General features: G+C 42.8%; 1 protein-coding gene and 1 long non-coding RNA gene across 4 annotated transcripts; one reads left to right on the top strand and one right to left on the bottom strand.

Annotated features, from left to right (window-relative positions):
• Window positions 1-1,022: 1,022 nt before the first annotated feature.
• dnm2a (dynamin 2a) lies at window positions 1,023-27,767 on the bottom strand. Of its 3 annotated transcripts, none has more exons than XM_084037336.1 (21): window positions 27,295-27,767; window positions 19,568-19,641; window positions 19,191-19,340; window positions 18,200-18,403; window positions 17,532-17,630; window positions 17,287-17,447; window positions 17,049-17,191; window positions 16,388-16,523; window positions 16,205-16,272; window positions 15,461-15,599; window positions 12,722-12,808; window positions 11,820-11,890; window positions 10,541-10,592; window positions 9,285-9,317; window positions 7,236-7,346; window positions 5,443-5,552; window positions 4,815-4,926; window positions 4,494-4,658; window positions 3,298-3,521; window positions 2,914-3,177; window positions 1,023-2,604 (listed from the first exon to the last, which is right to left on the bottom strand). In XM_084037336.1, exons 1-21 carry the CDS (start codon window positions 27,453-27,455, stop codon window positions 2,532-2,534), a joined length of 2,637 nt encoding a protein of 878 aa, XP_083893462.1. In that variant the 5' UTR covers window positions 27,456-27,767; the 3' UTR covers window positions 1,023-2,531. The 3 variants fall into 3 exon arrangements, with proteins under 3 accessions (XP_083893462.1, XP_083893463.1, XP_083893464.1); XM_084037337.1 differs by lacking the exon at window positions 9,285-9,317 and adding an exon at window positions 9,519-9,530 and having other exon boundaries at window positions 27,295-27,766; XM_084037338.1 differs by lacking the exon at window positions 9,285-9,317 and having other exon boundaries at window positions 27,295-27,766.
• Window positions 6,211-9,012, top strand: LOC311031186. Its single transcript, XR_014599049.1, has 2 exons — window positions 6,211-7,131; window positions 7,185-9,012. It is a non-coding gene; the product is annotated as an uncharacterized lncRNA (long non-coding RNA).
• Window positions 27,768-27,934: the final 167 nt, after the last annotated feature.

The raw sequence follows: 27,934 nt of genomic DNA, 5'->3' as shown, positions 1-27,934 counted from the left end.
GGGGGGGGGGGGGGGGGAGTAAGGAAAGGAAAACCCGGAAGAACACTAGTTATCTGCTAGAGGGGGAGGGAGAGAGAGAGGAGAGAGTCACACAGGACAAAAGGAGACACCAACCACCAGAGTCCCTTTATTGTACACAACACCTCTTTATTTACTCTCCATCCTAAATCAGTTCATGTTGTTTATTCAAATCAATCCATTGCTACAGAGGCACTTGACAAGGGTTTGCAAAACAAAAAAAGAAAAGATTTTTACAGGTTGGTTTCCAACCCCTTTCACAAGATCCAGAAAGGGGAAGAAAAGAGAAGGAGGCAGGGCACAACCATTAGGAAGAAAGGCAGTATGACCACAACCTAATGTTATACAGGGCATTACAGTCTGCTTTCTCCAAGGCGGGCTCATGTGACAGGCACGGGGGAGCTTCAACAAACTTTGGCCAAGACGTTTTTCTCAAATAAACATTTTTTTGTGTACCGGGGGTTTGTGGAAGCTTTCATGTGAAGGGTCTTCAATATAAAGACTCCAAGCTGTTTATTACATAACACATGAGCTTATTATAATCCTGTCACTGAAAGCCCGACCTGTGGAGAAATACAGGGGAAGAAAAAGCACACTCAGTCTCGAGAGCCTGTTTGGGACAGTTTTCGATTCTTTAGTTTGTTTGCCTTGTCAGGTTGGCTAATTAAATTCCCATCCTCTGTGCTGAGAACAGTTGAGTCAGCTTCTCTGGACTGAGTGTGCCTTCAAATACACCACAACTCCCACCACCTGCTGCTCACAACCACTACTGATCAAATCTAAAATACAAAACATCCCAGAGGCCCAATGTTACTCCTCGCTTGACCAGTTTTCCCCCCTAAATTGGTTTTAAATGGTCAAATATCCTCGAAGAGCAACCATTCAATACGAAATCATCATAGCTGTGTAGACGATGTCCAGTCCCCAGGTGCCGTCCCAACATACAACACATTTAGACAGCTAATCCCTGTGGCAAAACCCCACATAAAAGTCCAGGGGGGAGCCGAGTTGCACAGAGCTGATACAATCGCAACAAAAACATCAAAAGAAATGACGAATGCCCTGATTATAAATAATGTATCAGGAGATGACCAATCTCTTTTTTTCCCCTACGTCCATGGCTAATCTATGAAATGGCAGTTAGTGCTTCCTCTAATATGACGTCTACAGCTGCATGTTAAGATGTTGGGCTTTGATTAGAATCAATGTTTTTGTCATCAAATCTTTCAACTTGCGATTAAATGAGATACAAGTGCTAAGTCCCCGGTATAGGCCAGCTATATACAATATATTTAATACACGGAAGCAGAACTGATAGCAATGATAAAAGTCCTAGAGACAACTAAGCCCTGAAAGAGATGTGCCAACTCCAAAACGTGTAATACCATCTTTATACACCCTCGTCTACAACACGCCCCACCGCGTCACCAAGTCCTATCCTCTCCAAGAGGAAACCGTACTTCGTGCTCTTCTCTATATGAATCAGTTAATCCAGGAAGTCTACCTGAAGGCCGAAGGTCTCATTGGGGTTCAATGGAGACTAAAGGGAATTATAATTCAAGGCTTTAAAAACTCAGAATTACCGGAGAGAAAGCATCTCACAAAGTGCAGACGTCCTTCAGCCTGTCCCTCTCCCTCTGCCGGGGTTTTTGTGCATAGTGTTCTGGTAACGGTAAACTGTAAAATCCTCTGTTATGAGTGAGTTGTTGTAAGGCTACATGGCTAGAAGTGCTTGGATTATTATGGTCAATCTGGCTGACATCTTTTCATGTGGGAGGAGGGGGGGCTGAAGCTACTCTCAGTCTGATGCAACCTTGCCCTCTGTGTTTTAATGCGATTACATTTTTAAAGCTACATTTATGATGGTCATTAAAAAGAACAAAATCACTCAAAATAACAAAAAAAAAAAAAAAAATGTAATTGACACCACCAAAAATAACAACAGTGATAGTAAGAAAAACTCCTGTTTTTCCAGTATGAATCAGTTAGGAAATGAAAACCCATTAAAAGATAAACAGGTTAAATGTTTATATTACACCGACGCCTCGACTTGGGCATCTTGGCCAATCTAAAAAGGTGGAGGAAGGGGGGGAGGAGAACCAGCCTGCAACGATTAATAAGTTATTTAACGAGCTTCTGATGGGAACCTTGTCCAAAGAAATAAACCAGTTATTATAATTTAAAAAGCTCTCAAACTAAATTTGATACATCATTTCCTACCGATAGAAGCTAAATTATACCCACAGATCAGCTGGGTTTTATTTTGTATTACACAATTTCCACAGCAGTCAAATGTAATATTCAAGTGGTTAAGGGCTTTCTGCCGTTCATGTGCACTGATGAAGATGGTATTAGCAGCTTATTACATTGCTTGAAGACACATATGAATATGGCTGGATGATGCAGAATATGCACCGCTATCAGTCAGCCCCTCCCCTAGAGCCCCCGCCCCCTGGCCTCAAGTGTGCAGAATACACACACCCACACACAAACGCACACACTTGGCCACGGGTCTAGTCTAGCAGGGAGGGCTCAGCAGGGCGGATAATGGTGGGACGATGAGAAGGAGCGCCGGGGGGTCTTCGGCTGCAACGGGGAGAGAAGATACAGAACAAGGCGTGAGACAGTAGAGAAACCAGAACAACCCGACAGAGAGAAAAGAGGGAAGGGGAGGACAGAGGGAGTGTGAGTGAGAAAAAAAGAAAATGAATGCCGGGGAATAATATTAAATATGGCGGGATTACTGATGAGCTTGAGCTATGACAAACCACGCCTGGGACTCTTGAAAGGAGGAGGATGATTAGTGACATAAAGTTAGAAATGCAGCAAAATGAAACAAAAATTGCATAACATAACATAAGTAATTGGTAATGGCATCATTACTGAAAGTTGTACCTGGGTACACCGGGTGGGACACGGGCTGGCCGGGAGGGGATCTGTGGGGGTGCGCTGAAGGGATCCTGGTGGCTGTTGAAAGCGTTGATGGGTGGGCCCGGGCGAGAGGGGATTGGTGGCGCGCCGAAGGCAGGAGAGGGGTTGAGTGGAGCTCCAAAGGCAGGGGAAGGGTTCATGGGTGGTCCCGGTGTCGGGCCCCGAACGGCAGGCGGGCGGTTGGGGCCCGGGGCGGCTGCAGGAGGTGGCCTGCGCTGAGGGGTTGGGCTAAGAGCGGATATGATTAAATTAAATCCACATTCTAATAATCATCAATTACGGCTGCAGCTCAACTAAATGCTGGTTAGCCCTCATCTAGTTTGACGCACAAGACTTTACTCATCTCACCTGGCATCTTGGATCCAGCCGTCATTTATGGGCGGCGGCACCGGGGTGGAGATGGTACTGGTGGTGATGTCGCCGATAATGAGCAGCGCCTCCTTGAGTGCATGGTACATGCGCAACAACTCGTCCCTACGCTGAGCCTGGTCGGCCGATTCCTCCATGAGGCTGTTCTGGTCCCCAGATGAGTAGAGGTACGCCAGCAGCTCTGAGTGGATGAAATCCTTTGCCTGAATAGACGTAAATAGTATTAAAACACATTTCTAAGGGTTTCTACAGCAGTAGCCAAAAGTCAAATGATCAGAAGTGAAAGACTGTGGCTAAGAAGGGAGAGAGACAAACACAATGTATTGATTTTTGCTTCCTCACAGAATATTTGAAAACCATGGAAAAGGAGCTGCTCAGAAGACAGAAAGTGTTGATATAATGTGTGTGTAGTTTCTGGAAGCCATCAAGTGAGCTCACCACAATAATAAAACCCTAATAAATGGACAGTGGACAAGTCACTCTGAGTATGCACCATAAATCCTGTTAATTAGTGTCTTCAAGTTTATGACCTTCTGTGAACATGAAATACACGACCACTGGTGCTACTAAAAGGAACAAGAAAACGAAACGCTGCTCTGCACGGCTCTATGGTGCAATGACACTGAGGCCTAATTAAAAAGCACTTTATCTGATCTCAGTTCAGATCGCTGCTTTATAAAGGTGCCTTGATTTCTTTTATAAGGAATACAGTAAACTAGGATGATACATTTGCTGGAAAATGGCAACATAACTGTCAGCATATACTGTATTTTGCATATTACCTCCTTAAATACATCGAGGTTTACATAATGTGTACAAAAATGCACTTAACACGTAGGATGAGCACCGTGTAGAATTATAATATGCACTCTTTGGGCCATGCTGAGCACTGCAAAAGGAGATGTTCACACTTACATTGTTTGTGTGAGATCTGCTACTGCCAGCATTCATAATAGCACACAGCCTTCAGTGTGGGAGGATACTCTTACTAAGCAACTAGCTCTCCACCTGTGCCGGGCTTCATCTTAAAGTGGTGGTCATAGCTCAGTAGACTTCTCTGTAAATTACCCACCAGTGAAATACAGCACACGGTGTTCAGGTAATAGACTCAGATAATGTCTTTTATTCAGCCCGCTAACAGCTTGGCATCTGCTGCCGAGGACTGTTGGACTCACACTGTTGATCATGAGATGCATGATGGTCTTGGGCACGAGGTCTCTGGTGGATTTGTTGATGATGCCGATGTACGAATCCACCAGGTTGCGGATGGTTTCCACCTGCCGCTCCAACTGAGGATCCATGGAGAACGTGTCCGCAGGGGCAGCCTCTTCATTCTCCGTCTGACAACAACACACACAGCAAAGATGAAGTATAAATACATCTTCAGAGTGCTCTTTGCAGTAGTCTCCAAAGCTAACACAGAGAAACACATGAATTAATTAATGACCAATGTAATTTTCCTAATTTACAGAAACAGAAGCCACCCACTCCCATACCTGGTCCTTCTCCGGATAAACTCCTGCCCTGAGGAAGGACGCTTTCCAACTGTCCACATCCTCTTGAGAATCACAGGCCAGTTCTACTTGGCGAAGATCCTTGTACACGTTCCTGTACAGATAAACACAAGACAAACACAGTGCTTGTGAGTGTGAGTCTGAGCCGGTAGATATACGGTACAGGACACACACTGCCGTTCAAAAGGTTTGGTGTCACCTGTGACATTGATGTTTTTATTTTCTTTATATTAATAGAGAATAACAGTACAACTTAGACACTAAATGTGTTATTTACATTTGAAATAGTCGATGTCTCCAGTGTTACATGCCAGGGGGGGAGAATACTGGTGGAACCATTTTTCTTCAAATACCCTTCGGTTTAGATTTTTTTTTTTTTTTATCCACTTTCATTACGGAACGCAACTGTGCTTGCATTTAGGCTATCAGTTGGATCGAACCATTGTACAGTGATGTGTACAAAACATGAATTTTTCCAAACCCATTCATTAGTCCTCTCAGCCCTCTTATTGTAACAGATCAAGCCTTTTTTGGCGATCCGAAACTTCTGAACGTTGGTGTATTTTCACACAAAAGGTAAGGTACACGTTTACAGCATCATAAACCCGACCTCTGTTCGGTGTTGAAGATTCCGAAGGTGTGCTTTGTGGACATAAAGCCTTTCTCCACATCTCTCAGCTTCAGGTTATCCAGGGGCAGCATATATTTCTTTTCTTTCTCCTAGCATGAGGCAGACAGAAAAAAATGTGTATTTAGAGCACAAATAAAACCTGGAATATACAACAGAAAAAAAAAGGTAGTTCTTCAAAAAGTGAGCTGTTAAAAATGTTATATAATGTGGTCATGGAGATGTAAAAAGCTTTCCACTAATTACTAGACATGATGGAATGTGTTTCCTCTGGTGTGGACCACCACCAGGCTGGTGAGATGGAGATATGCATGATAGGGGAGAGGAGGAGGAGGAGGAGCAGGAGAAGAGGAAGGAGGAGCGTGAGGGAGTTCTGGGGGGATGGGGTGCCAGCTTTCGCGGCTGAGCCGAGACATCTGGAAGCATTTATGTCTGCACTAACAGAGAGAGCAGTGCAGGTCCAACGGTTACATCACTCACTGTTCTACACAATCCCCCGCCCCCACCGCGAGCACACACAGGCGCGCACACACATACACATACACACACACACACAAACAAACAAACAAAGATACACATGCCTGAACAAACACATATCATGGGATATGCTTATGTATAAAATCATGCCCTCACACAGATATAACAAAATACCCAAAAACAAAAAGACATAGGCGGACTCATGTGGACTAGCGTCTACACACATGCACACACACAACCCCCCCCCCCCCCCCCCGGCCCCCGTAACCCAGTACGATTTCCTGCAAATTCCAAAGTCAGATCCCGGCTGGAACATTTCAGTCCGCCTGCCACGTCAGTTTGCCTCCGCCATCCTCCTCCTTTCTCTTTGCTTTTTCGCAAAAGGCGACTGACATGAAAATGCAGCGTTTCAGTTGGTGTTTGGACACGATGAGGCTACTGGACTGGACTGGACTTTTAGCAGAACTAACTTTTACGTGGTCTTTTTACTTCCCTGGAAGAATGATTTGACTGAGGCCTCTGGAAAAATATCAAGCGGTGAGTAAAGCAAGTACGCTGGTTGCATTTTTAATATTGTAGACAAATGTTCAATCAGTCTTTTAAATTAAGTGTAATATCAATGTCTAGTGAAACTACATAATTTGAGTTCAGATCAGGACAACTTTATTCATGCACTGAAAGATACTCTTACTAAAGTCCTTGAACACAACATTTGGAAAGCTCTTCAATATAAATAAAGTGTAGAGCAGAGTTTGCCGAGTGTGCACATACTGTAGTTATTTAGCTAAGAGGGAATGCAGTCCAACCGTGTCTGGATTTATTTGCTTGAATTGGTTGAAAGTTTAAAAAAAAAAGAAGATTTTTCTTATTAAGCTCCATTTGAATGAGATGTTTAATATGATAAAAAAGTATTGTGGCGATGTGGGTCCTGATATATCTTTTCCATGGACGTGGCTTTTTTCATACGTGCAATTGTTTCACCGGGGTAATGTTTGCTCTATGTGCCCTCTGTCCTACTGTCCTAGGGTAGCGACCTGCAGCCGCGATGACCTCTGGGTCCTTCCTCCAATCAGAGTCCTCCTCACCCCCCCGCCTGCCCAGTGTTCAGACTACCTGTTCATCAGGCTACAGCTGAACAGTAGTCTGCACATTGGTTAGGCTGGGTTGGGACGCACACACCTCCAGCCACCGTGGGTGAAGACACCAAACCTCCACTTGTGCTGCGTGTATCTTTAAACTTATCGTAGCTACCGTAAGTGTCCGGTGGAATACAGCATTAAAACAGAAATTGCTCTCACCTCCTCATCTTTGTACCAGGACAGTGACTCCGCAGTCAGGACAAACCAGTACTCCTTGGAGCCGCCCTTCATGATGCTGATATTGAGGGTTAGCCAGCCTTTCCTGATCACCTGCACAGCGGGGAGAAGATGTGGGAGGATGGTAGGGAGAGAGGGGTACCAAGAGGATGGAGGAAAACAGCTTTGTCAATCAGGCTTATGTGAAACGAGGGACCCATAAGTGACATGAATAAAAATGTACCTGCTTACCTGCACTTTTTATATTAATATTCAACATTTTGGTATCTATGATTCAAATATTACCTAAATATGCACTACGACATAGGAGTATGGATTTTCTGTGAAACTTATTGAACAGCAAGCATGGAGTAAAGGACAGTATTACATGCACAGAAATACTTATAGCTTAAACAAAAAGTCCCTGTTGTCCTCTTTTACACCAGATAATAAACAAATCCTTATACAAACAAACAGGACCAGATGGTGGACTATGCTCACCTCAACACAGAGTCAAAGAACAAAGGTCGACGGAGGTATGTCAGTGTCAGCAGGTCAGTAAAAGCTAGCTTAGCTAGGTTATTTTTTTTCTTTTTACAAAAAAACAGGGTGAGTGCTGTTAGCTGGTCGTGGATATACAACCGTTGAGCAAAGGATGGGAGTTAGTGAGTGCAAAAGACAGGGGTAACGGAGGAAAAGGGAGTAGCAACAGCTGATCTATTGGAGTTCATAGAGGTGGATGTTAAAATCTAAAGTGGAGAGATGGAGAGGGAGGAGATATATCAGACTGAGAGGCTGAGTTGAGTGAATCACTGAGGATAAATAAGCCATGCATTTTGGAGGAGGCTTCTTAGCTACCATGTCTCGCAGTTTTCCCCATATTTCATGTACAATGGGGGAAACTAATATAAAAAACTAAACTAATATCTGTGAAAAGTGTGCTCTCATGCCAAGTAAAGCCAAGTGGGAATGTGCATTTCAAAGTGTGCTCTAGACCTCTCTTCTGCATCTCCCTCTCCATCCAGCAGATAAATGGAGTCATCGGAGAAAAGGTTCATTAGTTTGCCAACATAAACATGGGAAAGGAGGCTCGTGCATAGAGGCTAAACTTGGGAGTTTGCCTTAGTGGGAAAAAAAACGTAAAATTTAAATCTCTGATAAAAGTCATTTGGAAATATTATAACCAAGTTGACATTAAGAAAACAACAAGATGTGAGGGTGTCAAAGATGAGATGCATTATTTGTCTGTGTGTTGCGCTTAATTACAGATGTATGATTGAATGTGAGATCAACTCCAAGGAGGAGAAAAAAAAATATTAGAACGAAACATGCCAATTTAAGTTAGCTGGTTATGAAAATAAATAGATCCTCGCAAGGAATGTTTTCATTAAATCATTGGAATACATCCCAAAGCTATGACGCGTCACCACACAAAATAACAGACCATCTTGATCAGCTCGGAATCCAGAAATAATAATTAGAGGCTTGGAGACTGCTGGGATTTTGGATATGTAGGTACTTTCAGTAGGAAAAATCTCTAGACCATGAAAGCAAAGACAATTTTAAAGAATCAAAACGTTTAGTGTGGCCAATTTAAATCGCTGCCCGTTCCCTCCCCGTTTAGTCCCCAGAGACGTTTCGGATGATTCTCACAAGGCAAACGTTTCACTCACAACGCATGAGGCAGCAGAGGTATAAAACCAAAAAACATGAGAACTGATGCCAGTCCAGGGTCAGTGGTGGAAGATTCCCACGTTCTCTCTCTATCTCTTTTTATTTTTTAAAGAGAACACAGTATTGCAAAGTGCCAAAATCTTTTGTGGGATTAAAAAAAAAATGCAAGTCTGGTTTCAAATATATTTGGTGGAGAAAAACTGTTAGTAGCAACCCAGATGTGCGCAATTAAAGACAATTACTGTCTTATTAAAATGAGACCAAGAATTACACATTGTCATGTGTTATTGTTGTACAAGTCAGTCCCAAATTACTGGTAACCGCCTGCTAATGCTAGAATTGTAATTGAGATCAATTTGATCGTTCTGGAGACTCTACCTTCTCCTCGTGGACCTCTCCAAGTCCGTCAAGCTGCAGAGGGGTAGAACAACTCATTATGGTGAGGTATCAACTCCTGTATTTGCAGGGAACGGTTTATTCTGTTATATGACAGCATTCTGTCTTTTCCACCCTAACCACTCTGGCTGACCTGTGTGATGGCCTCAGTACCTCTGCATGGCCTACCCTTGCTGCCCCCTGGCACGGTGCGGTTTAAATCTTTGGGGTACTTACCAGAATCTCACCCTGCAGTATGGGAAGGGGAGGGGGAATTAAAGCAAAGGGATGCAGTGAAAAAACCAAAGCAAAAGGAGAAAGCAAGCAAGCAAAGATGAGGGACAGAGAAGAGGGGAGGATGAGAGTTGAGGGAAAAGGGTAGAGAGGGTAGAGTTGGAAGGAGAGAGGGGGGTATCAAGAAGAAAGAGACCGTAGGGAAGGACAGTTCAGAGAATGGTTGAAAAAAGAGGGAGCAAAAACAGGAGGAAAGAGAAAGCAACAATCCATGAGACAACCAGAGAGAGAGACAGATGAAAAGAGGCAGGAGGGAGAGAGAGAGCAAGAGAGTTACATGCAATTAGAATTACTTCAAGTCAACCACAATTTGGTTATGTCATATCTGCTGCTCAGTTGATAGGCGTGAGGTCCATGCACACTCTGAATTTCAATACAAAAAGATGCTTGTGGGTTAATGGGGAAAATAACAAACCAACTGTATTCTGTGATTAATTGGTGCTTCGCTGTAGAATATCATGCCTGGGTCAACATGCAAACAGCAATTAATTAATAGCCATGGAAACAAATGCTCCTTTCAGAAAAGCAGGGAAGCTGAGTCTTCTTTAAGTTCATTAAGGCAACTCTCCCCTCACTGAAAACCACACTCTCCAATGCTGATTAGCAGTATTATAATCAGGTCTCAGGGTTTTACAAACACACGCTGAAATTCAACATACTTTGCTTCATATCAGTCTGTTTAAAATATTTAAGGAGAAGTACAAGCACTACAAATCTGTGGGAAAAGACATTATGGAGAAAACCATTTCAATATGAGGATTAGAAATCAACAATTATTTACAGGGGGAGGTATCATTAACAGTTAGATGGGTGGAGATAGATTAGCGGCTATGGGCTAAATCACTGCTGTAGGGAAATACAGTATATTCATGTGGTTGACTAATAGGCTGGCAATGGCAAACGATTTGTCGAGGAAGATTAAATGTGAGATGGTTGAAAGGTCAGAGCTGAGTGATAAAACGTACCTGGTTGGGTATGGCCCTCTTCTTGTTTGCAGCTGTGTTCCTCTGCTGGGCGCTGTCATTACACAAAGACAGACAAAAACAATAATAACATAAATGACACCAGACAAAAGACTAGCTCTTTAAAACTAATTATCCGTGTGTCAATTTCATTCTCAACCTAAATTATATTAAGTTTCATATGTCCGACACTCTTGTGTAAATCAACTGTCTGGTTTTACTGCAAATTCACGTTTTGATGCATATATGGTACATATATATCTATATACACACACTACTGCACACATACAGTGGCTTGTGGAGGAATTTCAACAACATGGGGGGGTCAAACCGTCTCTCACACACACACAACCCTACATCCTTTCTGTCAGCCCACCTGTTGTTGCCGTACCCTGGGGGGCTACCATCATCCAGCCTTCTGTAGTCAAGACTGAAAGTGACGTCATGAGAACCGTTAAACAGTCCTAGCCGACCTCCGATACATAACAGAAATCTTGCCATGCAGAGGCATGAACCCTCACACACACACACTCACACACACACACACGCACGCACGGGGGGGCTTGCTTTGTTACTCATTCAACAGCACGACCCACACAGAGGAGGCAAGCTCCAGTCAACTACATGCTACTGTAACCACTACACTCCGGGACTACGTGAGTTCAACCGCCAACTCTTAATCATTTAGAGATTCACCACAAAAAAACAAAACAGTGACTGCTTTGCAGTGTGCAAATGAGTTGTGCACAACAGCAGCTACAAGCGAATGCAGTAAAATGTCATCGCTGCTCTGTCCATTGGTAGATAAGCATTCTTTACAGTGACAGACAAACAGCCTGCAGCAGGCAGGAAGTTTATCTGTCGCGCAATCCAGCATGCTTCATTGGTTTGTTTGGAGTGTGGGAGTAGTTTTGTTGCATGCAGGGGGGGGGGGGGAGGAACTAATGTGACCTTGATGATTGTGGCATCCACTTCCCCCACAGGGAGACACATGCTCTGGTGTGGCTGGATCACTAATTGGCACACACATCACACTGAGGAACCGCAGTTTACAACATGTCGCTAATTACAAGCAACACTTTGATTCGGTGGCAGTGATGTGGTGGCGATTCTGTTAAGTTGCTGAAACCTAAGCTGGGTTCCAGATGTATTGGCGGTTGAGTTACAGGACGACAGGTCTTTTCCTTTGTAAATCTCCAGAGTCACAAGTGCAGCCCAGAAAACTGGCAACAAGCTGTAAGTCGGGCTAGAAAAAGTGGTGGTGGGGGGGGGGGGTACATACTTAGCAAAGCCTATGAAGTCCTCATGATTGGTGTTGATGTAGGACAGCTCAATGTCAATCAGCAGCAGAACCTTTATTAGAGGCAGAAAATCATGATTAGGATTGAGAGGTCTCAATTAAACACCACTTACAGAAGGCACAGAAGAGGGAACGACGGGCCTCACTTCTGATACTTCACACTTCACACTTGAACTGAATTAAAACAACCGAGAGAGATAAAATCTAACGCTAGATATATTTACAGCTACATTCAACCCGATTCATCAGTGCTGCAAATTGCGGATGTGGTTGAGACGAGTTTATAATTTACTCACAAGTTTCAGTTTATAAATTAATTCAGCCTGCCTCTCTTCACTTCCTGCCTGACGGAGCTGCAATGAAAACCTAAAACTAGTCTTGTTTTTAATTGACTTAACGTCATTTCCAAGGCTTCTCCACCCAGACAAGAGTAAAGTCACTGAGTGATCTTTTTAATTTGAAGTTCTGAAAACTCCAGTTCTGTCACGTATGCATCACAGGATAATTCTGATGCTGATTAAAGGAAATCCTTGACAATCGAGGCAACACTGACTAACAATGTAAGCAAACAGAACAAATCATAACGGATTTTACACCATGCGGTAGAATGGTGGTTAGTTGTGATCGAATTATAATAATGCTTCATCAAAACAAGAGGAAAACTGTTGGGAAATACTCAGGCATCTTTGGTTGATTAATCATGTTTTCTCGAGTACAGGCAAATAGAAAAATAAACTTGTTTTTTGTTTGAACTAATTTGATTAAAGTATTCCTCAGAAAAAGCAGAACAATTTTTTTGGCACATGAAAAAAAAGCATCAATGGCTGGCTTGAGTGCACTTGGTGTGCGTGAGAGTGTAATTACTCATCATCCTAGCAACTCACCTGGTCCTTGGTCTTCCCTTCTCTTTCCCTGACGTGAGTGGTGACAATCCTCTCAGTCTCCTCTCTCAGTCTCGGGTAGGAATTGAGCTGAAAAAAGCAACAAAACACACAGCTGCAGCACTGAACGGAGACATGCGCACGCACACACACTAGCACTTACATGTGAGCTTGAGCTTAGTAAGACTTACCAATAGTAAGTATCAGAGAGAAACAGGAATGAGAAGTGAGAATAAGTAGAGAACAAAGAAAAGGGAAAGAGGAAGTCAAGTGACATTTCAGTGTCACATATATCCAAATCACCACAAACACACACACACATAAATAACAGACACATTTAAATACACAGTGACTGTCTGTTCTACAACGTGATAAAAGTATTGTATCAGCCAGGGATGACTTCACATATTAACAATCAATTTGGTGATGCTACAACTTTGCAAATGCATTAACCATGCAATTGTTTTTACTATTTTTTTTATATTTTAAACAAACAGATCATTTTCCAAATGTATAACAACAATCATCTCCAGCTGATGGACGGTATTATAACTAGTGAAGACTGGATGAAAAGGGAAGGTCACAGAATGGGGAGAGGCAGAGGTAAACCCCAGAGACAGAGGGGAAGGATGGCTGGGTTTATGGTGTATGTTGAATAATTTCATAATAAGCAGTGTCTTTCTCTGCCCACAAGATGGCAGTGGAGCACCGTTACTATGGAAACGCTATTTTCAAGCTACTCCTAACCCCCCCCCCCCCCCCCCTCACATCACTCCCTTTCCATCTGGTTCAGCACATATTGGCACAGTCTGCATTGTGGGTCAGTGAGGGAGTGTAGCTGGGCTCTGCTCTGCCCAGACTGACAGACCAGGGTCTTGCACAGAAGGAGAGGGAGGACATGTGGAAGGGGAAATGCTTAAATGAGCCGATGCTGAGATCTAACAGCGTGTGGGAGCTGGCTGACAGAAATGTTAAGTTGTGCTTGAAATTCCAGAGGTGATCAGTGCTCAATCTGAATGGTATGGAGACTTCCAGGTGGGAAGAGAGTGGGGATGGTAAAATACACACATTGGAAGCGTTGGGCACAGATGGTAAGGGTGGCGATGGGACCACTTTCACTGGAGTGACAGAGGTAGACATTTAGAGGGGAATTAGAGAAGCACCGATTGCAGCTTTCTTGGCCAAAATTTTTAAAAGCCTGACCTGCCGATTCAGATTCTTTCCTACGGAAGTATAAGCATACAACATTTTTTTTGCAGCTTTTCTTGAATGGAAATTTTTATTCAATTGTATGTTCACAATAAAACACACACATTTTCTCTAAAACTGCCAGCAAATTAGGGCCGGGCAATATATGGATACATAGATATAGCCATATGGAACTAGATATTGTATTAGATTTTGAATATTTTGAGATTGCATGAGTGTCTTTTCTTGGATATAAAGGTTGCGTTACAGTAAAATGATGTCATCTCTTACCAGACAGTGAGGCCATAACCCACTTCCTCATTTCTAAATCACTGATGATTATTTATCAAAATAACCATCATACATTCTCCTGGCATAAATTAGGGATAAGTACATTTAAAAAAAAATGCATTTTCTGTATCCTGTATTTTTAAAATCAGGCTGTATTTGTCACTTCTCTACTAAGTCACTCAATGACAATATTTACATTTATCCCGATAATGGAAATTCACCATGATCAACTCATTGTGAGTGTTTTTTTATGGCGATCCACCATAATTGTGCCACTGAGTGCATGGTGTAAAACCATCATGTGGCACCTGTGTAAATCTGACTGGCTATTACAATCTGATATACAAGACTGATCGGCAAGTCGCCGGCCATGGCTGATCAGCTGGCAACAGACCGGTTTGCGATCGGTGCATCTCCAAGGGTTATCCCTTCTGCTTTCGTGCCATCATCCCATCGGTTGTGTCCCTGGTTACCTTAACGGCACACTTCATGACGAGTGCGGTGAGCTCGGACACCACAAGGTCCACACATTTGAGGCTGGGCTCTTTGAGTTTGAGGATCTGCTTTTTGACTATAGCCTCAAAAGCCAGGTCAGGGGTGAAGAGCCCCGTTCTGAAAGGTCATGGGGTCAGATTGCATGTTGTTGTGGCGGTAGAGAGAGAGAGAGAGAGAGAGAAAGGGATAGGCAGAAATGAAGGAAATAGAAAAAGAGGACAGCCAGGAAAAAGAAGAAAGAAAAAGAGTTTTTGTTCAGTTAGTCGTTTCTAGATGTTGACAGACAAATCAGGCAGTGGAAAAGGACAAGCCACAGGTCTTCCACATCCTCTTCCCTGACAAGCCAGTTGCTCTCAAACTAGGTCAATATGATAGAGAGTGACATGTCACCTCCAACTCAAGGCCAAATTACGGACCTTCCCCATATTTTGCTGGCTATGTGTACTGAGCCATGAGACCTGCAGCTTGTCCAGGAGACCAGAGATGCTCAGGTTACAGTTCGAGTCCCTGAAACATCTCATATCCACGACGACACGTCACCCGTCACAACACTCCACAACACGACAGCGCTGCCTGCACACGGGGCTTAACGGGATGGGCTGGACTGAGGGCAAAATCGCACAGAATTTTTTTTATAGATTATACAGGAACTGAACAGATATTGTAGGTATCTGCTAATGTTCTGCGTCAGCGTGCCCTCCGCCACACCCATGGTTGCCCCAGCCCCATGTCTTGGCTGGGTCGGGAGATGCTGGACACCTGCAGTACCTTGTTGGTGCACTGCCTGACTGTGTTGATGAGCTCCTGAATGACCAGATCGATACATTTGAGACAGGGCGTTTTCAGCTTAACGATCTGCTTTTTCACGATGGCCTCAAACGCCAGGTCTGGAGTGAACAGCCCCGTTCTGAGGATGTACAGAGAGACAGAGGCACAGCGACACACAGATGGGACAGTTAACAGACATGTGGGCCAACAAAACAGATGAATAGACAGATGATTTGGTGACTGAAGGGATCTGAAGTTATGAACACGGACAAAGAAATTATGTATACTGGCAGCCTCAACGGGGGGATAAAGCACCAAAGAAGGTGTAAATGTAATAAAGCACAGGATCACAAATGAGATGTGACAGACAGGACACTATCAGTGGAGAACACATGACAACATTAGTGCAGCAGGGGACTAAGATACATGTAACAAAAAAAACCTCATAATAATTGAATGCCTCAGCAGCCAGAAACTGAAAAGGAGTGGGTGGTGCTGCAGTGGGGAGATACGGGGATTGGAAGAACAGAGGAAATACATTTCACATACAGCAGAAAACACCTTTTCCTTTGAATTGGAACTGTTAGTCTGTGATGGCAAGCCTTGATAATAAAACTTCAATCATAATAACACCTTTATGAAGAAAGACAAAAACAAAGCATGTGGATACAGGAGTTTTTTTTGTATAAAAACAGTACACAGGTGTTTTTTGAGCCCTGTGGTTTTTGTTTCCGCTCAACTTGCCTGACACCATGGACATTCTTGATTGCATGGCTGATTTCTCGCCTTAGCTCCTTTTCGTCAAACACAATCTGGGAGATGAAGAAAATACATACGTGATACTTCAATAAAGCATACAATGCTTCAATCTTCGTGAAGACAACACTATAATAATAATACCCATCACAGCTTTCACTGCACACTGACCTTGACCAGTTCAAAGGGGAAGCGTTCATGGAAGATGCGGTTGATCTTGGCGCCACCCGACAGCTCATTGGTGTCCACTTGGTCCCCAGAGCCCTCAATGCGCTTCTCAAAGTCCACACCAAACTGCTGCACCATCCTGACAAGAGTCAAGCACAAAAGAAATATGGCTGGTGTTAATGATTTCCTTACAGCTTGAGCTTTTCCTGGAGATGCACTGCACAGTTCTGTTCTTTAAAGTAACTGAAAGAAACTTTTAATTGGTTATGAAACAGACTCAATGTAATACTGCTTTTGGGGCTACAAGTTGCTCGTAGTGACTTTAATGTAATTTAATTTGTACTGTACCGAGATGTTTCAGCACAGTTAACTTCCATTTGTTTTAGCTTCATTAGGAGGTTAACTGCTCAGCAAGTTATGCAAGGTGATTAATGTTAATGTCACAACCCTGAGGCTCAATATGAATACTATAATGTTAAATAAAGTGCTGGATAAATGATATATGATACACAGTCAAACAGCAAACATTTTCAGAGCTTCATAATTTCTGCTCTCAGGTGCAGAAACCCTGTGCATGTAAGGTGCAGCGCACAAATTACATGTTCCTCAAGCTGTCTCTTGTAATGTATGCTGCATAAAAACGGGAATATTCAGATACACTCACTGCAACAAGGCCTTGGTCTTGCGTGTTGGGTCATCTGGACGGAAGTTCTTGTACTCCTCTACCTCCTTCTCCAGGGAGAGAAGCTGACTCTGCAGCTTACTGCGCAGACCAGGTAGAGTGTCCCTGATGTGGTTGGTCAATTGCTAGAGACAGACAGAGGTAGTAGTAGTTATTTTAGAGTATTCAAGGCATGGTAGGGAAGAAGTCACAATTAAAAATCAAAAAACTGAGAGCAGACCTGGTTGAGTGCCTTTTGTAGATGTGGGGTGCCCATACGTTCTGCTATATGTCTGTAGCCGGGGTGGGACAGGAAGAACTTCCTCTCTGCAGCCAGAGCAGCGCGAATGTCCTTCTTCCCATCAATGTCTTTCTGACTGCGGTTCACCACGCCAATGTAGCCTGCACGCAACAAAACAAATACATCATTCTACAATCCAAAATAAAGTGGTTGTGATTTTCCGTGAATGCATGTATAATCCTCACCTCTACGCAGTGGCAGGAGTTTATTTTCTAAGATGTCCTTTGCATCCGTCCCTTCATCCATCAGGTCCAGTTTTGTTATAACACCAATGGTACGCATACCTGTGCAACATTACAAGAGGGAAATGACTGATGACCTTTCCTAGCAGAGGCATGTTTAAGACGCAGCAAATACAATTTTGCAGATAAAGAAATACAGACCAGATAGAAGTAGCAGATTAATAAGAGGTAATCGATAAATGTTATTTTTTGGTTCATTGTTATATACATTTACTAACCAGTCAAGTTGCAGTTTGCATCCACATCTGTACAAAATGTCATCTATATCATGTTATCTCACATTAAAGTGAAATTGGCCTAATTAGCATATTAATTTATGGCCAAAAATGTGTTTTGTGACCTTGACCTTTCACATCCAAATTCTCATCAGTTCATCTTTGAGTCCACGTGCATGTTTGTATCAGATCTAATGAAATTCCCTCCATGCATTGCTGAGATAGTGTTCTATGGTCAAGGCACATTGCTATTTGTCCATTCAAATCAAATCAGTTCATCCTCCAAGTGGATGTTGGTGCCAAATTTGAAATGTGCTCCTGAAATGTTGACAAACTACGGAAAACGTATGCATCCAGGCCTGCTTTTGGACTTCTGAGAGAGAGCTACACGCTTACCCTGTGGGTCCACCTCCTTGGCGATCTTCAGAGCGTCCGAGTTGGCCAGGTCAGTGTTGGCAGGGGTGACGGCCAAGATCAGACAGCTCTCCTTGGTGATGAACTGCATCAGCATGTCTCTGATCTGGTGCTCGATGTCTACGGGCTGGTCTCCGACAGCAACCTTAGTCATTCCCGGAAGGTCGATCAGGGTCAGGTTCAGCACTGAGTCACATGGACACAAGTTATAACAATGACAAATCAGCGGAGGTGAGGTGAGGTATTTTGTCTGTATTGAGAAAACGCACAGCTTTTTCATGTTGTTCTTTATATGTTCTTTACACGGCAAGATGAATACAGTGTGTTTTTTATGCATGTGTGTCAACTTCATTCTCCCTTTGAATCAAAAACACGAAACAACATAAGCAGCAATCTAATGTTTAAATGGGTGTCTTTGGTGGTAGGGGAAGCTTTCATCTTGTATACGAGACATCCGAGTGGGCAGACATAAGTCTAATTTGTTTTTTTACTTCATAAAAACATACGCGCCCTCTGAGATTTTACTACTTACAAGTGTTACATTTAATGAAAGAAATAAACATGAAAATGTCAGTTGACGACGAGGAATTTCCCACGACAGCTCCCACAAGGAGAAGAAAGGAACTGTTTTTGACAACCATCCAGAAATGGAGTAAAAAAAAACATTGCACAATTAAAAACTCAAACAGAGACGCAATTTATAGATTAAATAAACGGATGGGAATGTGTTTTTTTTATGTATTGTCAAGTTAATCAAATACCAGACACATCAAGATACTTCGCTATATTTATTTGATAATATCTACAACCAGAGATATTGAAAAGGATAGCTACCTCAGTATGTTGAAAATCTGGTCAATTTGTTGACAAATTCATATAGTAGCACAGTAAATGTCGTCATATAAACATGCAAATGTACTTTACATAAGCCAATGAGCAAAAAGGTGTTAATAAGACTTAGAGTGTCCATTACCGTTAGGGGAGTAGACCCTCAGGTTAATTGGAATGGGAGAGATGCCTTTGTTGGCGCCCGTTATCCTTTCCGTCTCTGCCTCAATTTCCGACCGCACTTCATCAAAATCCACAAACTTCTTCCCTTTGCAGTGCAGGAATTCAGCATATTCTACACACACATGGGGGAAAGTGACATACACAAGGCAATGGTGGGGGGTGGGGGGCAGAGAGAAAGACAGGGCAGGGAAGAGAGACAAAAAGAGAATATTAAATCAAAAGAGATGGAGGCAGCGAATAGCAGACAGTGAGCTTAGCTTGAGGCACTGTGACGGGGAGGCCATGTGCAGGGCAGCGATGAAAGGAGATGGGGATGTGGCACAGGACTGGTGCACTCACCTGCTTTATTGTTGACCAGCTGCAAAATGAGAGGTCTGCGGGTAACAATGCCTGATCCACGTGGAAGAAAGTCCCTGAGGGAGAAAGAGACAGACAAGTGTAAGAAACAGAAACACAGACAGTAGACAGGATGAAAAGGAGGAGAATCAAACCAGGAGGGGGGCATGTTTGATGAAATAGGGGTGGATAAGGACCGTGAGAGACAGAGCAACAGAAAGGGAGAAAGAACCATCAATTATTCATCACACTCAATGTCCATTTCCTCGCAGTATGGCCTCTGATAAATTGATGGACGCGTGGGGAAATTTCACGCTTCCAACTTGTCTCACAACAAATCAAATGTGACAAAGTAATTTTCTCTCATCATTAGTGCTTAAGAGATCGATTCATTCACACCCACTCCCACTGTGAGGGGAAAACGTACCCTAAAATAGATTTCACAGATGTTATACGGACAATATTCTACACTTCAGTTCACTTTTATGCTATGAATTTGAACCAGTCTCTCCTTATGCGGAACTTAAGAGACTGAAATGATAATGTCATCTAAGGACAGACCCCAGAGCTGCTCCACAGAAAGTGAATAATGGAACAGCTCCATCATCTGTACGGGGTATACTGGCAACTTTACCTACTATGTCCACATTAAGCCAGTTCAATTTATGCCATGGACTAAGATTTATCTTGATTTAGTCAGGCGATGTACCCCATCATTAAATAAGTATTTTGTTGTAGCAACATCGCTGGTTAATGTTGTTTATGGGCTGCGATTAAATAACTATTTCATACTCATATTCAGTAAGTAATGACAACAACTATATTGTGAATTTGGCTGCATTAAAAAAAAAAAGAATAGGTGGTCAGAGAGAGCAGGACACTGAACCCATGTGTAACCGACCGTTTCCAATTTCCTCTATGATCACATGCCTAATTGTTGACCATATAGCACAAGTGTTGTCATTAACATGTTTTATGTTTAATGACATAATGATTGGGTCCGACTGCTGTCTGCCCCACTCTTTACCAGATGTTAGCAGTGATGACGAGCAGGTTTGCCAACTGAAAACAGGGCAAAGAAGAAGTGATTTAACGAATGTCATGATGTTCACTTTCAGGTGTTTTATTATAAACAAAATGTGTCTATAAAAATGACCTGGAAACAGTAATTTCCAATTTGATAAGAAAGTCATTTAAGTTTGTAAAAAACTGACTTTACTCGGCAAAATCAACAGAACAGCTAAACATAAATCCAGTTTTAGGATGGATTTAACCTTTGTAGTTGAGATTTTATAATGTTACGTTTTTGATTAATGAACTTGTTCCCCGCTGTTCGATTTTAGTGCCTATTTAAAGGACAGGCAAGGGCCATGGTTTAAGCCGGCCATTGTTAGCTTTTGCGTGAGCAAAGGCTGTGTCAATAAAAGATAGATTGCTTACGATAACGCCTTAACCACACTAGCCTCGGGCCTGAGACGTGACTTTGTTCTCACACACACTCACTCAAATACAAGCTTCCATCACGCTACTTACAGTGGCTTGAACAAATATTCACCTGAGATCTGGTGCAACCAATCACCTTCAGAAGTCGCATAATTAGTTCAACTCGTGCTGTGCCCGTTGAAAACATGCCTGCTCAGAAAGGGCTGGATGCTTGGCCTGTGGCGTTGCCCCTTATAGCTTTTCTCATACAAACACATTCACCCTGCACTCCCTTGGGTCCTCAGCAATATACATGCCATGACATAGCTACATCTCACAACTCACGCCCAGAAACACCAGTGAAATACACTTTGGATCATGGAGGAAAAAAAGACTTCAGGGTGCAAACTTTACAGTAAGGCAAGGCAACTGACTGGGGTCCCAAGCAGCTATAGATTTATTATGATGTTATTATTCTTACTCATTGTATCCCCCAAAAGCACTTAAAAATATGCAACTGAACTGTAAAATCCTACACTTCTACATCAGAGGAAAACATTGTAGTACTACATTCACTTGACAAATAAATGCACTGGTTGTGTAGCAGATTTGGATTTGACTAATAAAATATTACAATTAAAATATGATGCATTATTATTCATTAAGCCATGCAGCATCATATTATAATTGAAAACAAATATTTTAATACACTTTTACTGTGTGGTATTCATTTTACCATAAATCTAACACTGCCATACAAAGTCCATTACATAAAATCCATGAAGATTCCAGGTTGATATTTAACACAATTGAGGGAAGAGAAGGGAGATGAATACTTTTGCTTTGTGCAACACATTACCTAATAGTGCCTTGCCACTATTACCCAAGGTAATGTGTTGCTAGTGCCTTGCCACTATTACCCAAGGTACTGTGTTTCTCAATGCATGAAATGACCATAGACAGTATGGGCAAATGCTATTGGTGCACCAGTGCATTACTGAGACACCAACCAGAAGGAAACAATGAGGACTTTCTCGCTTGTTTGTTCCCCATAAAGTGTCAGTGTATCTGAAGGTTTGACTACATGAGTCATGACCAGAGTTGCATAGTCAGCCCTCAGAAGAATCTCTTCCACCCAGTCTTCTGCACTGCACTCCCAATCCTTGCTCTGCAATCACACTACATCTGGTGGTGATCACCAGCACCAGCTCTGGAACAATTATAGCAGAGTGTGTCACTAACCCACATTCTCCCTTGTCCTCCCTACTGCCAAACCTACAGGCCTGGGTGGACTATGGCGGTGCTCAGCTTGCCTGCTGACCTCAGACCGTGAGCAATATGTCAGCCACAGGACAGGAGACGAGCGAGTCGCTGCCATACTACCTACTGCCTGCTATTACCAGGCTGTAGTCCTGTGGTGAAACAGTGGGGAACATTCTGGATGTTCCTTACATCAGCAAAAACCCACAGATCTGTGGTTCAGCACTGGTGCTGTGTCATCCACATAATGTGGAGCATGCAGGCATTTGTTCACATGGCGGACAGTATAGAAAGCCCTGGATGAGGAAAGGGAGCATGGGAGGGAGGGAGATAACGAATAAAGCAGAAAAGGGATATAATTAACAGACTGGACAATGGAGAATGGCAGCAAGAAGCTGCTGAGAGGTGACAGCAAAAATGACCTCTTCTGTTAATGTTCTAATGAACCTCTCTGGATTTTCAGCAGTCAAACGTCTCATTGGCTCAACAAGTGGCCACTGGTCAAAAATTCATAGTAATAAAATAAAGCATAAATAAGGTTTATGTGAAAAACACACACACAAATAAATTGTTTATTCACACATGCCCTTCTGAGAAGACAACACAAGTGTAGAGTTGAAGTTGTCAGTCTTCATAGACAGAATTAGGTAAATGGCATATTGAAATGAAGCAAGAGGCCATGATTCTATTATTGATGCGCTGTAAATGATAAACGAGGTTGAGCAGATTGTGTATCACTTCATGCATTATGGATGGCTGAGCAAAGAGCAGCAGTCTATGAGCCTCCCCTCCCTCTACCACAAGAGAAAGCAAAAGCAAGAGAGAGTAGGGCAGGGAGAGACCGGGAGAGCTCCCCTTCCCCTGCCTGGAGGCCCCAACAGTTTCTCTGCCTCTTAAAAACTGGCAGAGCAACTCTGAGGAGCCACAGCCCACAGCTGATTCTCCTTTTCCTATGGAGGAAGGACAGGGCTTGTTTTCAAGTTTGGAAACCGGTGTGTGAAACTCTGAGGTCACAATACGCTCTCACGGGCGGGCGAATTACCCAAAAACTGGTTTGTGGTTTGGTGGTACTTATACCATGGGTCTCTGGTGTGGCAACGGACATATAATTATGGCTAGCCGCATTCCTGCACCACATTCTGTCACTGTGGGTACCAAGAAGCATCTCTCGGACGCAAATCCCTTTCAAGCACTACCGAAATCCAACTGCTTAGTGGAAAATCCCTTTTGTGTCTGCCACTTGGCTGTCTTTGCTTCTTCTTCACAGGGATGCCCACTGTGCTACAAGCAGATACAAAATCTGAATACTGTATATATATCCACGCCGCCACCAACCTGGAGTAAGTCTGCTGCTTCAAATAGAGATGCGAGCAATACATTTAACACAGATTTAATCTACCACTTATCAAACAGGTTTAAATGATGCCAACAGGGTCTATGGCAAATAGGGGTGAGTATTGGCAAGAACCTCACGATACGATACGTATCACGATATCACAAAAACACAAGTACCTGTATATGTACATCAGATGATATTGATCAGAGGACAAATTTAGTCAAAACTATTTAATTCAAAACAGCCTCTCCATGTTATTTAATTCCCATGAAATTCACTGGAATAAATATTGAAAATAAAATGAAAAAGGATAAAGTACTGCATTCACAACGCCTCTAAACATGAATCTTTTTTTTTTTTATCAATATTTTTGGAGTTGAAAAATCGATATTGTATTGGCGGCAAAGTATCGCAATATATTGCCATATTAATATTTTTACCCACCCTTAATGGCAAATGTCGCACGGATTTAGAGCAAAGCTGCCACATTTAATTCTTTATGGAGATACCACAGTTTTAATAAAGACCTAGTACAGCATTAGAAGACGACTGTTGAAACGCTTTAAAAGCTCCTGGTTTCTCAGTAGTTTACTTGACAGACATCTGATAACAACCTCCACCCAGACCAGCTTGCTGTGAAAGATAGGACGTCTTTACTCCCTCCTGGGACAAAGACATTGTAACACAGACACATACTGAGACACGGTCCTGATGATTATCTCTAAACAGAGTTAATTGTGATGCAATGACGCGTGCATCCAACTGTAGACAAGTCAGTAAATAAACACTGAAAAGTTAAACTAGTGAAATTAAACATAAAATAGACAGTGTTTGCATATACATGACTGCTCCATTCAGTTGTCAGTAAGGGATGACAGTGAAGCAGCATGCACAATATCAGGGCCATGGCACTGACCTATCTGAATGGAATGTAGCCATCATAGCCTCCTATGATTGTTATTACGCACACCGGCATCTGCTGTGAGATTTTTTACCAGAATTTAACTGATATGAGTGTATATAGCGTATTTAGAGTGCATTCAATGTGTCAGTCAAATGTAAGATCCCTCATTAGGTTGCCTTGATGCAAAGGTAAAGTAATAACATGTAAACACACACGCCCCTACGGAAACATTCACAAATACACAAGGCTGTTGAGCTGGAGTGATTTGATTAGCTTTTGCCCGGCAAATATGCAGACCAGCCAGCCAAAGTGTTGTGGTCTCCACTAACAAACTTGGAGGGAACTCTGGCCCAAAACCACATCAACAAGATAGGCCACACAGACAGCGAGCGATCTCAATTCCACCTGATTTGCCTCGGCTAAAAATCAGGACTATGACAACCGAGAGTCAGTAACGACACAGCAAATATTGTCGAGCTTCCCCTTAGTCCATCTGATCATGACAACAGCATGGATTTAAGGCAGGAGACAGAAAAGGGGAACTTTTATGCTCTGCATCTCAATCAGTCTGAAAGTGGTCTCTTCTCAGCACTAAGTGACTCCCTTTCTATTGTTGTGGGTGCCACAGAAAGAAAAGGAGGGATTATTTTCATGCCTGGGGACATACAGATAAAGCCAGCCTTTTACACACAACATACACCTCACGAAAGAAAAAGACATGAGCCGCTGGAGAAACCACAGAGCAACCATTATGACAGCCAGTGGCAGCAAGTCGGTGCTCATTGCCAAAGATGGTTGTCACCACATAGAATTTGCAAATCAATCATCATACAACACTAAAAACATCAATAGTTGTGAGCAACATGGTATCGGGATTAGCTATTGACTGCACATGAGCTGAAATATGCAGTTAGATCAACAGTGAGTCACCTGTACATTAACACGCCCGTCACTATAGTGATATACAGCACCTCCCAAGTGCTTCCAGGTTGTAAACTCGACTGTGTAGCTATTGGTTAAACTTCTACTGTTCCACCATGTCAGCCCACGAGTTCACCTGCACAGCAGTAACGGGCATACACAGTAGCTGCTGTACGTTATATTGTGTGGATAAAAAGATGGCAAACACTAAAGTGCACCACGTCATAAGAGGATGAGCATGTCCAAGTGTGCAAAGTGCTTGTGTAACTAGGTGTGTGTTAGTCCTATCAGCAGGCAGAAAGTTGGGGTCCTGTGCAGGCAGGGAAATTAAGGTCACCATGAAATATCTCTTGTTAATTACAGCAGATTTTTCTCAAGTGCTCTCATCGTGCATAGTCCCACTCATCTGAGTTAATGTGCACTGAGAGTAGTAGTTTAATCTTCGTGCGTATTCACCTGGGAGCAGTTATGACTTGCTCTCGCCAGTTTGTTTATAACCAAAGGCTTGTCTGCATGCAATCTTAACAGCCAATGTACTTCCTCCTTTCTGCTGTCTGGCCTGCATGTATTTGTGCGATCCCTGTCTGGGTTGGGTTACACACACTCTGAGAGTATGTCAATGGGGTGGAAACCTGCTAAACAAGCTGCTTTAGAGCAAGCTTGTTTAGTTTTTTTTTTATCTGTAGAGTGATCTCACTCACTGCTGATGTGGGAGAGGACAACAGCACCAACCTGTTGAGGATGAAAGGACCGACCAGTTGAGTAGCAGCCAGTGACGCTTAACCTTCACACCACAGAGAATGGACAGACACCAAGCGCATTTCCTTAATTTCTAAAGTTTCACCGAAAACAGTAACAAAAGAGGAAGATGATGAGGGAAGTTGTGTCTGCTACAGATGTGAGCTTTTGCTGTTTGACAGAATTTCAACAAAACACACTGAGGTCAAAATCAGTGCATTATAAAACACCCACTGGATATGAATTAAGTTTAAAATATTAATATCCCTAAGAAAAGGAGATGGCTTGCTCTGCCACCACTGCTTCACTTACGCTGACCGTCCCAATAATAATGGCAATAATGGAAAGTTTGTACTCCCACATCGATAAACAAATAGTTGCAATGAAGCTCCCACCAAACAGACCAGGTAACAATTAATGCAAAACCTTAGGACTTTCAGGGTGTGGCATGAAATCATAAATGAAGCCACAGGAAAAAGTTCCCATTGAGAGCGAAGGCTGAATATAGGGAAGGCAAAACTAGATAATGTGGACAGTGATTTACTGAAAATGAAGTGTTATATTTTAAAAGACAAACATTACTTGATGTCGTTCTTTATGAAAGGATTAGTTTGTCATGTTCAAAATGTCTGGGTGTCAGGTAAGAAATACATGTATTGATGGTTTCAGAGAGCCTGAATATTGAGTATAAGTATTGACAATGATCGAATGAACATCCTGAGAGCCCACTGGAGCAAAATACACGTTTTATACAACTTCTGCACCCACCATCGTTTGAATATTGTCGTTAAAACTACAACAATCTGCCCTTGAGACCTAAGTAGACAAAACGTCATAAATTTACGTTTTTCATTGGCCCACTGATTTGCCACGTAAAAGGGGATTTGTACGGCAAGTTGTTGAACTCATCCACTTCACAACTTCCCGGCAGTTTCAGTGCAAAAGTTAATATTGACGTAACATACTACCAGGGCAACGTCAGCTAACGTTAGCCTAGCTTTACGCCCAACTGCAAGTTATAGCAAATCGCACCTGCTGCACAATTAAAAACACAGTTTTGAGAATAGTAGACTACACGAGAAACGTTGTGAGCCATTCGATGATTGTCAATGCTAATTAATTAACCACAATCACGTAACGTTAACATACCTGCCAACAAAATTTTCCAACACTGAGCTTTTCCCGGCGCTCTGTCCACCGACCACAGCAATCTGAGGAAGGTCCAAATTGCAACTCTGGCCAATGGAGCTGAACGCGTCTTGAAGCTTGTTGATCAGGGGAATCAGGTCTTCCATGCCCCGGTTCCCCATGGCTTCGTTAGCTCGGAGAGCCCCTTCAACTCAACGCAAACCGGAGCCTAACGCTAGCCGCGCTAACTAGCTAGGTATCGTTAGCTTAGCAGGAAGGTGCTCTCGGGTTACTCTGAAGTGTAGAGAACCGCCACTTCAAACAGCTCGGGCTTTTTTCTCTTCCTTGAACACTTAAGCGGTTGCCGGCAATGCAATTCACACTGATACCATTTCGTGTTTTTTTTAAACGCATTAACTAAATGCCCAGTCAGTCGAGACGGACGGAAAACTCGCAAAACAAAACTTCCTCTACACAAACACCATCCGGTCTGAAGGAGACGACATCCGATCGAAACCGGTGAATTAAGACCCGCCTCTTGTCTGCGAAACCAGCTATTCCATTGGCTAACGTCGCTGCCTCTCCGTCAAGCTAAGATTCTAATTGGATATTCATAAGGCGTGTTCTTTGCTCCCGTCAAATTGCTCGTTTCAGATTGGCC

This window comes from Eutrigla gurnardus, assembly GCF_963514095.1.
Source record: "Eutrigla gurnardus genome assembly, chromosome: 20".
Lineage (NCBI taxonomy): Eukaryota > Metazoa > Chordata > Actinopteri > Perciformes > Triglidae > Eutrigla > Eutrigla gurnardus.
This window is presented reverse-complemented; position numbering and strand designations above follow the sequence as displayed.

Bases quoted from the DNA above. Each gene is read 5' to 3' on its own strand.
- dnm2a (XM_084037336.1), bottom strand. From the start codon at position 27,455: ATGGGGAACCGGGGCATGGAAGACCTGATTCCCCTGATCAACAAGCTT. The intron at 11,891-12,721 runs GTGAGTTGCTAG...CCTCTAATAAAG, and splicing joins AAGGGAAGACCAAGGACCAG to GTTCTGCTGCTGATTGACAT. The intron at 4,927-5,442 runs GTCGGGTTTATG...TTATCTGTACAG, and splicing joins ATCTTCAACACCGAACAGAG to GAACGTGTACAAGGATCTTC.